Below are 14,312 nucleotides of genomic sequence, written 5' to 3'. Positions count from 1 at the left end.
CTGAGTGTTCATTTTTCTTCCTATTGAGCTTTATGACTTATTTATATATTTTAGATATTAATTCTTTATCGGTTATATGATTTACAAATATAGAAATAGTCCATTTAAAGCAATGTGATAAGATAAAATCTAACAGCCCAAATTCTCTAAGTTTTACCCTTTTCTGAGAAGTTTTATAGTGTCACTTCTGGCTATAGATTAAATGTTCACTATATTAAAATTAAGAACTACTGGGTACCGGACCCCTGGGTGGCACAGTGGTTTGGCGCCTGCCTTCAGCCCAGAGTGTGATCCTGGAGTCCTAGGATCAAGTCCCACGTTGGGCTGCCTACATGGAGTCTGCTTCTTCCTCTGCCTGTGTCTCTGCCTCTCTCTGTCTCTCATGAATAAATAAGTAAAATCTTAAAGAAAAACAAAACAAAACAAAACTACTGGGTGCCTGGGTGGCTCAGTCGGTTAAGTGTCTGCCTCCGGATCAGGTTGTAGTCCCAAGGTCCCGGAATGGAGCCTGCATCAGGCTCCCTGCTGAACGGGGAGTCTCCTTCTCTCTCTCCCTCCCTCTGCCTGCTGTTGCCCTTGCTGTGCTTGCTTGCACACACTCTGTCTGCTTGAGTGCACACACTCTATCTAAATAAATAAATAAATATTTTTTTGAGATTAAGCAACTATTAAAAACAATGGAGCCATAAGCACCTTCTATAATATTAAATTCCTCTTATAGAAGTAAGAGACATATTTCAAAATGCAAAACTGTCTGCTGTATAATTTATAATTACTCTTCTGAAAATTAAAAGGAGAATAAAACTTCAAAAGAAATTCAATTTTCATGTTACCAGAAAAAGAGGTACCTAACTTTTGAAAAGAATGAGACTGCAAAGGACATAACAGTAGGTAAAAAGGGAAAGGCCAAAAAAGAAGAAAAATTTAAAATAAAATATCAAAAATTATTTGATGATGGATAAACTGAATACCAGAGAGAAAAGGTTTGGACAGATAGGTATGGTCTGAATAATCCAAATCAATACTCAAGACAAACATCTTTTCTTCTATGATAAGTATTTTTAAAAAAAGTTTACAAATAAAGCCCTAATGTGGTCTTAACATCTCCTTGCTCTTGCCTAAAATATACTAATTAAGTAAACAGTGAAATGCTCAAAGGCAGGCAGGAGAAAGGGGAAAAAAAAGTCTGGATATGCAAAGTACATATTGAGTTTCTGACTTTGAAGGAAGCTATAAATAATCTAAAATGCAAAAGATAACTACCAGGTAGATAAAAGATCCTGCTCTTATCCCAGTAATGACTGAGATATAACAAAGAAATTAGAAAAAACTTGCCAAGTACTTAACCTTAAAGATAAAAGATTTCGCACTCAAGAAGCTAAAAATATGGTAAAAAGAGAACCAACTCATTATAATTTCCAAACTCAGCCAACTAAGCATTTCCTACTTTAAATAGCCTTTTGAAAATAATGGCATATTATTTCCTTTCCTTTTTACAGATTACCTGGTAAGTAATCTCCCTAGATATATATGATGGTTTACATAATTAGTCCTATTTTCCTGCCCATTTCCCTTAAGCTTTCTTAAAGACAAAAAGAAAAAAATAACTGTGCAATAAATAAGCAAGAGTCTGTGTACTTGTTTGAGATGGGAAAGCATGAGATGGTATTTATTTTTAGTAAGAATATTTTAAACTGCACTCACCTGTTCCAAATAGTTCCTTGTGGACCTCTAATACCACAGCGACACCAATATTATCTTTTGTCATCACTCTGTTCAGCATAGCTTCGGATCCATCTGAATTAGCCATTGCCACTTGGTTAAATTCCACTGTATGCTTTTGCACCAATGTAAATCTAAAAGGCACAATGGATTATTAGCGTAATAGTAGATACCTGGACTATCATGCTGAAAGACATTAAATGAGGGAGCAAAAAATTCACTGTCTCCCTAGTCATTTTCCATCTGCAAGGGGACATGCATCAGTCCTGGCCAGGGGGACATAAGAAGTGCCACCTAGCAAAGACTGCATACATATCTCTTTGCCCTTTTATAGGTTTATCCATGTGGTAAGAAGCAGGAGGGCAAAAGCTAACCCACTATGGACTGGGAAGCAGCTAAACCAGTTCTGGACTGATGTGAGAAAATTGCCCTTCTCTCATTTCTTTAAGCTATTGTTAGAACTTTCTGATAAACTTTCTGATATTTAAAGGTGAACACAACCTTAACTAGTCAATAGATTAATGAGAAAGAACAAAATAAAATTTAACTACCCTGCTGTTTGCAGTTTTATTCTTACCACATCAAGATATTTGTCACAGGGCAGCCCCGGTGGCCGAGCGGTTTAGCGCCACCTTCAGCCCAGGGCATGATCTTGGACACCTGGGATTGAGTCCCAGGTCAGGCTCCCTGTATGGAGCCTGCTTCTCCCTCTGTCTGTGTCTCTGCCTCTTTCTCTCTTTCTCTGTCTCTCTCATGGATAAATAAATAAAATATTTAAAAAAAAAGATATTTGTCACACACACACAAAAGTTATTTGTCACACCCATATCTCAACTCAGCCAATTTTTTCATCTGATCTTTACTATAAAAAGATGGAGTTAAACATATGTAAGGGTTCAGAAAGACAGCTTCTATAAGGTGAAAAATGATTCTCCCTGTATAGTTTCTGCATGAATAGTATTTTCTTTCTTTACTTCCAAACTAAGTATTATAGATTTATAGGACTTAATAGAATTGAATCTAGCACTGACATTTAATAGCAGTATGACTTTAGGGCAAGCCATTTAACCACTTACAGCCTAGTTTTATTAGGTTTGTAAGATATTTATAATGGCCAAAACCAACTAAATATAATTACTTTTCCCTAAGTACTATGTGGACAGAAGACACCTTTGTTCTTTTAACAGGCTTCCACCCCATCTTCCTCCTAGCTTTGAAACTGAAGCATGTATTCATCTCTTTATAAATACACACTAAAATCTTACTATGCTGCAGGACACTGTGCTAGATAAAAACAGTACTCCTCTCCCTGCCCCAATTCTGAAGTTCTCATGCACGGAGAAGAACAAGGGCAAGAGTAATAAAGAGAAGGAAGATTCAAAGTATGTTCTAGGTAGACTTGACGATCCTCCATACCAGACTTTTCCAAACATCTAAGCAGAACATATTTTTCAAACAATTTCTGGTAAGATTCTCGTACATAAAGTATTATGTTTGACTAAATCAATCACTGAAAACAGTTATGTTTTTATGAGTATAAAAATTTCAAATCGAAGGGTATAGATCATAGTCTTGTTATCAGTCCCTGCATCCAACTTATTTCTGCTTTTTCGTAAGCAGAACCTCTTTTATTCATTCAAAATGCTTAAGAGTCTTCTCTGGAAACCATGTCTTTCTTTCCTCTTGGAAGATTATTTTTCTACAGGCTGTAGTGTATATCTTTTTTTTTAATTTATTGGAGTTCAATTTGCCAACATACAGCATAACACCCAGTGCTCATCTGCCAAGTGCCCTGCTCAGTGCCCATCACCCAGTCATTCCAACCCCCTGCCCACTTCCCCTTCCACTACCCCTTGTTCATTTCCCAGAATTAGGTATCTTTCATGTTTTGTCACCCTCACTGACTGATATTTTCACTCATTTTCTCTCCTTTCCTTTTTATTCCCTTTCACTAATTTTTATATTCCCCAAATGAATGAGACCATATAATGTTTGTCCTTATCCGATTGACTTAGTTCACTAGCATAATACCCTCCAGGTCCCTCCACGTCCAAGCAAATGGTGGGTATTTGTTGTTTCTAATGGCTAAGTAGTATTTCTGAATTTTTGTTTGGGTTATAAAATATTAATAAAAATCCTGATCCACAGAGACACACAGATATAATTTGCAAATAACTGACCTTGAACTCAGAAAACCTTAGCATGTAGGCAAAAACTTGATTCAGAGGTCTACACCAAAACAATTCAACTAAGCAGCACATCCAAAACAGATTATTAATTTCCAAAGTGTTAAAAATTGGTATTTGAAACATTTTGAGTGAATATATTATTTTAAAATTATAATTTATTTGTATTTATTTTTGAAATATATTCTAAATATTTACAGAACTCTTAAGGTGTATTTACAGGAACCTTGTAAGAAAGTATAAAAAGGGACACCTGGGTGGCTCAGTGGTTGACCATCTGCCTTTGGCTCAAGTTCCAGGATCAAGTCCCACATTGGGCTCTCTGCATGGAGCCTGCTTCTCCCTCTGCCTGTGTCTCTGCCTCTCTCTGTGTGTCTCTCATGAATAAATAAATAAAATATATATTTTTAAAAGTATAAAAATCCTGCTTAATGGTAATATTGTTAGTACTGGAATATTTTACTTCTGCCAAAGTCAGGTTGTTATGAGGGAGGGGGGTATCTAATAGTTAGAAATGTCTTTGTTTCCCCGTACCTAACTTCCATTTAATCTAGATCTAGATATTTTCCTTAAGCAAATATAGAATAAAACCTAGTATCTCTTCTACTTGCCACTACTTTAAATATCCAATCACATCTTTTCTAAGAAACGACCAATTTTTAAAAAATATTTTATTTATTTATTCATGAGAGACAGAGAGAGAGAGAGGAAGAGACATAGGCAGAGGGAGAAGCAGGCTCCCTGCAGGGAACCCGATAGGGTATTCGATAACCAGGCTCCAGGATCACGACCTAAGCCAAAGGCATATGCTCAACCACTGAGCCATCCAGGTGTCCCAGAAATGGCCAATTCTTCATAGGATATATGGTGTGAGACAGTTGTTCACCTGAACATCTCAAGTTTTCCCAAAGGTACAGTATCTAGAATTGGGCATAAATGAACTAGTGCGGTCTTCATTTTGGACCGTATTTTTGTTAATAAAGACTGAAGCTGCACTTTGGGGAAAGCCATATTAATCATAAACCAAATGAGAACTAAGATGTAACTAAAACTTCCTGGACTTTTTCCCTCTTAAACCAGGTCTCTTCAGTCCCGCATTTCATAAATGCTTATCAACAAATAAGTGGGGGAAAATGACTGTGCAATATACATATTGCACAGATTTGGGAACAAGGAAAAATACAAAGAAAATTGAGAGTTATGTGCAACCAAATATCCTAACAAGTCAATATATTTCCCCAGACCTTTCTCCATGCATTTTCATGTAAATATTCCTATACAATTATGATATACTCTATAACTTTATATTCTGGTTTATTAATAAACATTCTATCAGAAGGACTTATAAAATTAAATATTCAAAACCAGTATATATGAAATGTATTATAGTTCACTATACAGACTCACCATAATTTAACATTCTGTGGCAGACATTTAAATTGCTTCTGATTTGAGCTATTATAACTAATGCCATTATGAACATTTCTACATATATTTTTCTGTACTCTCAAATGACTGTATCCCTCCCTCTTTCCCTTCCCTTAATAATCTAAGTGTAGCCACTTTATTTCTGTTGAGTATCATTTCATGACTTTCTATTCATTAGTTCAGTCACTCTCATTAAGCCACTCATACTAAGGATACTTTGTTATTTTTTAAAATTTTTATTTTAATTCCAGTCAGTTAATATACACAGTGTTGTATTAGTTTCAGGTGTATCATATAGTGATTCAATTCCATACGTCACCCAGTGCTTATCATAAATGTACTCCCTTACAGCCATCACGTATTTCACCCATCCCCCCACTTATCTCCCTCCCCTCTGGTAACCATCAGTTTCTTCTCTTTAGTTAAAGAGTCTGTTTCTTGGTTCGTCTTTCTCCTCCCTTTGCTTATTTGTTTTGTTTCTTAAATACCACATATGAGTGAAATCATATGGTGTTTGTCTTTCTCTGATTTATTTCACTTAGTTTAATAATCTCTAGCTCCATACATGCCTTTGCAAATGGCAAGATTTCATTCATTTTCGTGGTTGAATAATATTCCATTACATACACAGATACACACACACACCCCAAATCTTTCTTTATTCATCAATCAATGGACACCTGGTCTGCTTCTATATCTTGGCTATTGTACATAGTACTTCTATAAACATAGGGGTAAAATGCATCCCTCTGAACTAGTGTTTTTTGTATTCTTTCAGAAATATTCAGTAGTGCAACTGCTAGATCATAGGGTAGTTCTATTTTTAACCTTTTGAAGAACTTCCATACTGTTTTCCAGAGTGGCTGCACCAGTTTGCATTCCCATCAACACTGTAAGAGGATTCCTCTTTCTCCACATCCTCACCAACACCTGTGCCTTCTTGTGTTGTTGATTTTAGGCATTCTGACAAGTGTGAGGTGATATTTCATTGTAGTTTTAACTTGTATTTCCTTGATAAGTGACAATGAGCATCTTTTCATGTGCCTATTGGCCATTTGTATGTCATCTTTCAGAAATATTTGTTCATGTCTTCTACCCATTTTTTAATTGGATTATTTGGGTTTTTGGGGTGTTGAGTTGTATGGTTCTTTATATATTTTGGATACTAACCCTTTATCCGATATGTCATTTGCAAATATCTTTCCTCATTCTATAGTTTACCTCTTAGTTCTATTGATTATTTCCTTTGCTGTGCAGAAGTTTTCATTTTGATATAGCCCTAATAATTTATTTTTGCTTTTATTTTCTTCGACTCAGGAGACCTATTTAGAAAAAAATTTGCTATTGCTGATGTCAGAGAAGTCACTGATTAGGACACTTTGAAGCTTCATTCTTTTTTTCTAAAAGATTAAATATCCCTCCCTCCTTTTGGTTTTCACAAATCTTAGGTGTGTTTATTGGTCTTCTCTTAAATAATCGAAATTCTCAATAGGACAGAATATTGGTCTTCTCTTAAATAATCGAAATTCTCAATAGGACAGAACCAATAATAAAGATAATACATGCTGCCCATTACTGAGGATATATCTACTTTGTGTCAAAATTGTGATAGGGGGACACCTGGGTGGCTAAGCAGTTAAGCATCTGCCTTCGGCTCAGGGAGTGATGCTGGAGTCCCAGGATCAAGTCCTACATCAGGCTCCCTGCATGGAGCCTGCCACTCCCTCTGCCTATGTCTCTGCCCCCCTCTCTGTGTCTCTCATGAATAAATAAATAATATCTTTAAAAAAAACTTGTGATAGGTACTTCGTATGTTTTAATCCTAGAACTTGCAAAAACTTTGCAAAGGGATGAATATGAAACACACTGTCCAGATTCCTCATCAACCCTTCAGGAATTGCTCCAGCTGCAAAAAGCTACCTCACTCAAGGTCAAGTACTTCCAGGAGTGATCTACATCCAGTTATAGATCAAAAGCAAAAGATAAAAGTTTAGGGATTTTGATCCCTCCTGGGTTAACTCTCACAGACCATTTCAGCTCCAAAGCTAACAGGCAGGATCAGCTGAGGCTGTAGGCTTATAACACAATTCTGTTTTCTATGCCCAATTTGATTTCTTTCCTGCTCCCTTCCATTGGGGAATATCAAACTACCTTATCTTTTTGAAAAATAAGATGGGTTTGTTCATTTTCAATATCCTAGGAACTTCTCCTACACTTCAAGATTCATAATAGATTACCCATGTCAACTCTGTAGTCATACTTTTGCAAGATCTTTTATTACCATGGAATGTAATTATCTTGATTTGGAAATCTAACTAGTTCAGGCAGTTTAGTGACTCTTGGCTTACCAATCTCCTCTTCACTTCGTCTTTAGTCTTTCCACTTTGAAGATAATTCTCAATAGAGATCATGAAAGCAAAATAGAAGTTGTACAGCTGTTTTTTACCTTGATCCTCAATTAGTGATTATACAATTCACAATGGGTATACCCCTTCTTTACAGTGCATGGTATTTAAAATATCCTTCTCATTGCCTAAGCATTTTCACCAAGCCTCTGCTTTTTCTTAGTCTTCTTAGCAAAGATCACAGATTCAGCCAACTTGTTTTTAAAATACATGCTTGGTTACTGACTTTTCTTCATTTAAAAATGAATCCTGAACAATTATTCAGTTTATGACATGCTTCTACCTACCCTTCAACTTACTTCCTAATTGGTATAATTAATGATTGTATTGCCTCACTTTTGACTTTTACTTCCAATCTTCTTAAAGTATCAGCTTTTTAATGTCTGTGGTTTCAAAAAGTTCAGAAAAATAAACACAGTTTTCCTGAACAAAGTATAGTATGTACATCCTTATAACTAACACTCCCTTCCTTGGCCCTTACAAATACGAAAGAGGACAGGGTCACATTCTTGAATCTTATCATTTCAGCTTCACCAATTATTTGTTTTGTTTTTTAGATTTACTTATTAGAGAGAGAGCAAGCACACATGTGGGGGTGGGGGTGGAGGAGGAAGGGCAGAGGGAGAGAGCATCCTAAATAGACTCCAAGCGGAGTGCAGAGCCTGATGCAGGCCTTCATCTCACAACCCTGATGAGCTGAAACCAAGAGTTAGATGCTTAACCAACTGCACCATCCAAATGCCCCTTCACCAGTAGTTGAAGAACCAAAGAGATAGCTGAGAACTAAGCAATCAAAGAAAGTTCCTTCTTTACAGTGAGAATTAAGAGCAAGATATGCTTCTTGCATGGTAAAAACTTTTCAGGTACTCTACCTTAAGAAAATCTCCAGCACTAGTGCAGATCATTGCAGTCTCCTACAATTTGTCTTGTTTTTGTGTTACACTGTATTTATAATATATTCATAATATAATAAGAAATAATTATCCATATTCCATCCATACTACCTTACTAATACTATTTCTTAATTTCCTCTCCGACACATAACCAAACACACTCCGCTATGCTTTGACTTTGTCTCATAGGTGACATTTTGACATACAGGGATATCTTCCTCATTCCTTCTATTAGATGTTTGTTTGGAATAAAACATACTGGTTTATAGTTACTTTTCACTCACTAATCTAAACCATCAAGCCTTGGTAACATGTAAAATCTTGTAACTTGTCTCTATTTAAATTCATTTTATCATTCCTATTGTGTATGTAGAACGCAGATGCTATAAGCATTAATCTTCATGCTTTTTTTTCAGTCTAAGAATTCTCCTATTTACCTCCTGAAAGTCTTATTTGATAGAAAGTTAAATGGGCATAAAGACATCATATATAATAAAGACTGACATAATCAAAAACCAAAGACCCCACACCCTTCTTACATGATTTGAGAAAGATTATTAGGTTGAATCTTTCAAATACAGGAAAAACATGTCCAAAACAGTGCTTCAAACAGAACAATGAGATGACTCATTTTTTTCCCCTAGCTTGTGATCTAGAAGTAATTTTATGGGCTGTGATATGATTAAATCAATGGTGAGTGCCAACTATGAGCAAGCAAAACAATATATAAGACTTCAGGAACAGCAAATAAGTCTAGTATCTAGATCTTCGTCTCCATTTTTCTCCATTTTCAATTTCAATTTCTCCATTTTCAATTGTGCATCTGGATCCAAGCCCATTTCTACTAACTGCTAAGTATACAGACAAAATATGGTAAGAGGAAATTTAAGTTTCTGAGTCTAAAAAGTTATCTATAGTAGCAGTCTTTCTGTACACACACAAGAACAAAAAAATCCATCTATGTAGTTTATAAAATACTTTGCACTTAAGATAATAGTTACTGACATAAAGGACAAGCAAAAGCTGACTTCTAGAATTTTATGAATTGAAACTTTTATTTTCTGGTATCCATGCATCTAACCACCCAAAAAAATTTGTCATGATAACCAAAAGGTCCTGCCAAATCTTAAAGTGCTTTCTAAAACCCCGAAGACTAAACTACAATGAATATACTGCAAGTATATTATTTTATTGTATTCTATTTTAGAAATAGATAAGAAATTCTTATTATAGCATTTTGCTAAAAACAGTAATTATTATAGTTTCTATTTATTGTTACCTACTCTGTACCACCGTCTTCCACAAAGGGAAAAACTGTCATCAATGAAGATTAGGAATTATGAGATACTCTGGGGTTTTAGAAGAATGAGACTTTAAGTACTCTTAAGTACAGCTATATTTTGACTTTGTCAGTTTTGTTAACTACATAAAGAAATTATCTTAGATGGTAATATACAAATATATACAAATGAGGAAATAAGCCTGGAAAGGGTAAGTGACTCATTCAAGGTTATATAGCTACATAAGTAGGAGAACCACCAGGTTTCACAATTCTTTTCTTTGCATTGTATTATGTCTCCAACCTGAAGGAAGAGTAGAATAAACATGGTAGTATACTTTGTATTAAATTTCAAATAGTTTGGCATTGGATAGTTAGGTCCTATGACATCAACAACTATTTGATACTACTCAGAAGAGAATATAATAAAGATATTAATCTGTTACTAGATCCAGGTTATTATTCAGGCAAAAAGAGTTGATGTCTGGAAGAAAATCTAATGATGCACCTAAGTATTTCCTATGTGTTCATCCCTTAACTAATTCATAGCATTTTTAATAATTCAAGCACCGATTTTAAAATACTTAATTGTTTAAAGTTCCCCTAGACAATAGTCATATTTGTTAGTTAATCTTAATCATCTCTAGTAAATTATCAAGGCATTTTAGATTTTCCTATCAAATTGTGAAGGGAATGATAAAAATTATATTATCTTCCTTTGGGAAGAAACAATGGCAAATGGAAAAAGAACTTGATGTTTTATGTTAATATTACCAGTACTCTTTTTTCAATTATGGTGTTTGAAGTAAATGTATATATGAATATAGGTAACAAACAACAAATTCAAGGTAATTTTTCTAAGTGAGGTAACCTTCTAAGACGTACAAGCAATAATGGAAGATCAACAAGAAACCTAAAAATTCAGTTTAGCACTATGGTTAAAAGCACTGACTATGGAGCCATACTACTTTCTGTACCTTGGTTTCCTCGTCTATAAAAATGAGGATACAATTCTACCTCTAGCTCTGAGGCTTGCTTTAAAAATTAAATAAGAGAATCCATAAAATAAAAGGCTTAACATTACTACGAAGTAGTATCTATTGTTATTCTGAAATTCATAAAACAAAAATCACGAACTAGAAGAATTTAATATATTCTAACCTCAAATACTTTAGGGGCTATGTACTAATTATTAGCCAAAATGAGAATATCTCTATTCAAAATTCACAGAGTAAAATAAACAAAAATTCACAAAAAATATAGGGAAGTAGGTACAAATAAATGAGAAAAGTAGGCCAAGTATCTTTCAAATTCACTTAATTCATATACTTAACATAACATGCTAGTAATATGCCTGTATCAATAAAACATGTAACTGGCTTTGTTATAACTGGTACTAATAAAGGGACAATACTGGAATACAGTATATGCTTATCCTATAAGTAGATGATTCCCTATCTAACATATCAAACCCAAATTATTAACCATAGGATTTAACCTCGATCAGACTTTACACATTTCAGCCTTCTATTGGAGATTCCTTCATATTTTCCACTCTAAAACTGGCAGCCTTTCTGAGGCAAAAATATGTTCCTCTCTTTTCCTCAAGATGATAACTAAGGAATATGCCTGTAACATTCAGGTTCAGCCAGCACTCAAAAGAAGACCGCTTTCTGAGTGTGTTGTGGCTCTACACCCTCAAGTAGGAAATGCAGGTTCCTAAATCCAGTGTACACAAGATAACAAAGGCTTCTACAAGATCATTTATGTATTTTATTAAGCAGACTCAGAATATTCTCACCGCTGACTTAACCATATTAACCCCCAAAAAAACACAAATCCTGTTTTCTGTGTGTCTGATGACTGTTTTCCATTGTCCTATCTCAATCCTTTAATTCTCCACCTCTATAGGCTGTGTTTCTCTTCCATCCTCCCTCATCTATCTATGCAAATCTCCATCTTACATATACCTTTTTTTTACTTTGATTTTCTTATATGATTACCTTTTCCTACTAGACTAGAGCTCTGAGTGGGATAAGGAACTATGTCTTGTCTTTGTGTCTTTTTTTTTTACTAGCACAGCACCTGTCATAAAGCAAATGTTCAGTAAACATTTAGTGAATAAATGATTAAATATATGAAATGTGAATTGAAAAAGGTTAATAAAATTAAGGATTCTGAAAAAAGCCAACCTCAAAACAAAAATCAGAGAGACTCAGACCACTCATTTCAAATCTTAAAATGTACTATGCTTTCTTTTTTTATACTAGAACTAGTATTTTACTTCATGAAAACATATTTGGAAATACCATGCTAACACTATACTCAAGTATACACCTCTCAAAATTTTTATGTAATTTGGCAATAAAGCATTAAGTAAAATAAAGATTCTTTTTTTTAAAGATTCTTAATTCTAATACACAGCCTAAGAAATATAACATTACCAAGAGTTTTTAATTTTTACATCTCTTGCTTTCTAACTTTTTGCTAATTTGTGTGTTAAAGAAATAAGTATGCACTATTATGCCTTGTTTCCTTAACTCACTTTTCTGTTTTGAAGAATATTGCACAACCATCCACATGCTTTCTCTCCTGCTCAGACATGATTTTGGCACGTGACTTTGGAGAAAAAAATCCATCGTATCCACGCTCCTTCAATGCTGGCAGAAAGAGAGTGAAGTATTGCTCTGTTTCCACTTCCTGAGGTGAAAGAAAAGTTGTCATCAACATGACAGAGGAAAACTCTGATTAAGATATAAAAATATTCAGCATTATGAGTAAAATGTGACTAAGTTAAAATAATTCACATAACAAATATTATCTATTCTAACCTTATTCCTAGCAGCAGCCATTTCACAATGGCAGCTTTTAAAACTCAAAGAACCTGAACTGTTGGTATGATTTTTCTTGCTCACATAGCTAGTTGGTCCCAACTCTCTTTCGTCCCAGTTTAGAGTTCATTCTACCATACTTCAATTTATCAAAACTGGTAAAACTGGACATATTACAGATTAAGCAGTAGGGAATAGTCAATTTTATACAGAGGTATAATATTTAAAATTATTTATCTTTCTCAACTGTGATAGAAAGGAATGATACCCAAAAGTAAGAAGTTTAAGATCAAGAAAAAGTTCTACTCTAAGGAATTTTTAGGTACCTGAACACCAATCATTCCAATGGTCCCTGTTAATCCAGTACTTTTAAATTAGACTATTTTATTCTTTGACCCATAAAATATTTTTGACCAATCTTTCCAAATGAGATAATCAAATGTGAAGATAATGATTTATATGATAATGCTCATAACATGATTTTATAACAGTAAAAACTAATAAATAGCCTAAATTTCAGACAGAGAAAATGCTAAATCAATAAATAATTATTCATATAATGAATCGGCATGAAGAATTTTAGTAATATAGAAAGTGCATTAAGTACAATAGTTTGATCTCAAATCTATTTTGAAAATATATCTGTAAATAAATAGGAAAATTGAATTAAAAAATACGTGCAATAAATATTTCAGAAGTTTTAACAGAGAAACTATTTTTGGATTATGACATTAGGTGTTTTCCTCCATCATTCTTTATATTTTTTTCCAAAATATTCAATTTTTCTAGAATGAACATTTTATTCTACAGTATTACCTTATTACCTTTACAATAAAAAATGCTTCTTAAATTATGACATCTTTATCCTTCAAACTATGCTTAGAAGAATGTGAGGCTATTATTACCACGAATACTAAATTTTCAAAAAGGACAATTAAGTAACTACAACAAGGCTGACTTTGACTCCTTCTCTCCCCCAATTCTAATGTCAGTTCTCAGTTTTTAGAAGAAAAATTAAGGTATTATGCTGAGTGAAGTCAATCGGAGAAGGACAAACAGTGTATGTTCTCATTCATTTGGGGAATATGAATAATAGTGAAAGGGAATATAAGGGAAGGGAGAAGAAATGTGTGGGAAATATCAGAAAGGGACACAGAACATAAAGACTCCTAACTCTGGGAAACGAACTAGGGGTGGTGGAAGGGGAGGAGGGCGGGGGGTGGGGGTGAATGGGTGACGGGCACTGAGGGGGACACTTGACGGGATGAGCACTGGGTGTTATTCTGTATGTTGGTAAATTGAACACCAATAAAAATTAATTTATTAAAAAAAAGAAGAAAAATTAATGTTTGATGATTTTTATTATTTCTCAGGAAATCATATGAACCATAGCCAACATAAATAATCAAGCTACTCTAGTTTAAAAAAAAAAAAGTTGTTTAAAAAATAATACCTTTCTTCAGGCTATGCTAAAAAGCAGTTATGAAATTATATCACTTAAAATTTTTAAATACCTTCATAAACATGTAACATGCTTTGAAAAGTTGCTAAGAAAAAATTACTAAACA

The 14,312-nt window shown here is 34.2% G+C and overlaps 1 protein-coding gene across 3 annotated transcripts in view; it reads right to left on the bottom strand.

Annotated features, from left to right (window-relative positions):
* CNOT6L (CCR4-NOT transcription complex subunit 6 like) overlaps positions 1-14,312 on the bottom strand; it is a 113,692-nt gene that overhangs the window by 20,247 nt on the left and 79,133 nt on the right. For all 3 annotated transcript variants that reach the window (XM_055313093.1, XM_055313092.1, XM_055313091.1), the window contains exons 8-9: positions 12,459-12,613; positions 1,705-1,856 (exon numbers count right to left, since the gene is read on the bottom strand). In XM_055313093.1, coding sequence (XP_055169068.1) covers positions 1,705-1,856; positions 12,459-12,613 — 307 coding nt within the window. The remainder of the gene's footprint in view (positions 1-1,704; positions 1,857-12,458; positions 12,614-14,312) is intronic.

The sequence above is a fragment of the Nyctereutes procyonoides genome, unplaced genomic scaffold (assembly GCF_905146905.1).
Source record: "Nyctereutes procyonoides isolate TBG_1078 unplaced genomic scaffold, NYPRO_anot_genome, whole genome shotgun sequence".
Lineage (NCBI taxonomy): Eukaryota > Metazoa > Chordata > Mammalia > Carnivora > Canidae > Nyctereutes > Nyctereutes procyonoides.
The sequence above is the reverse complement of the archived record's forward strand: the minus strand, read 5'-3'. Positions and strand labels throughout refer to the sequence as shown.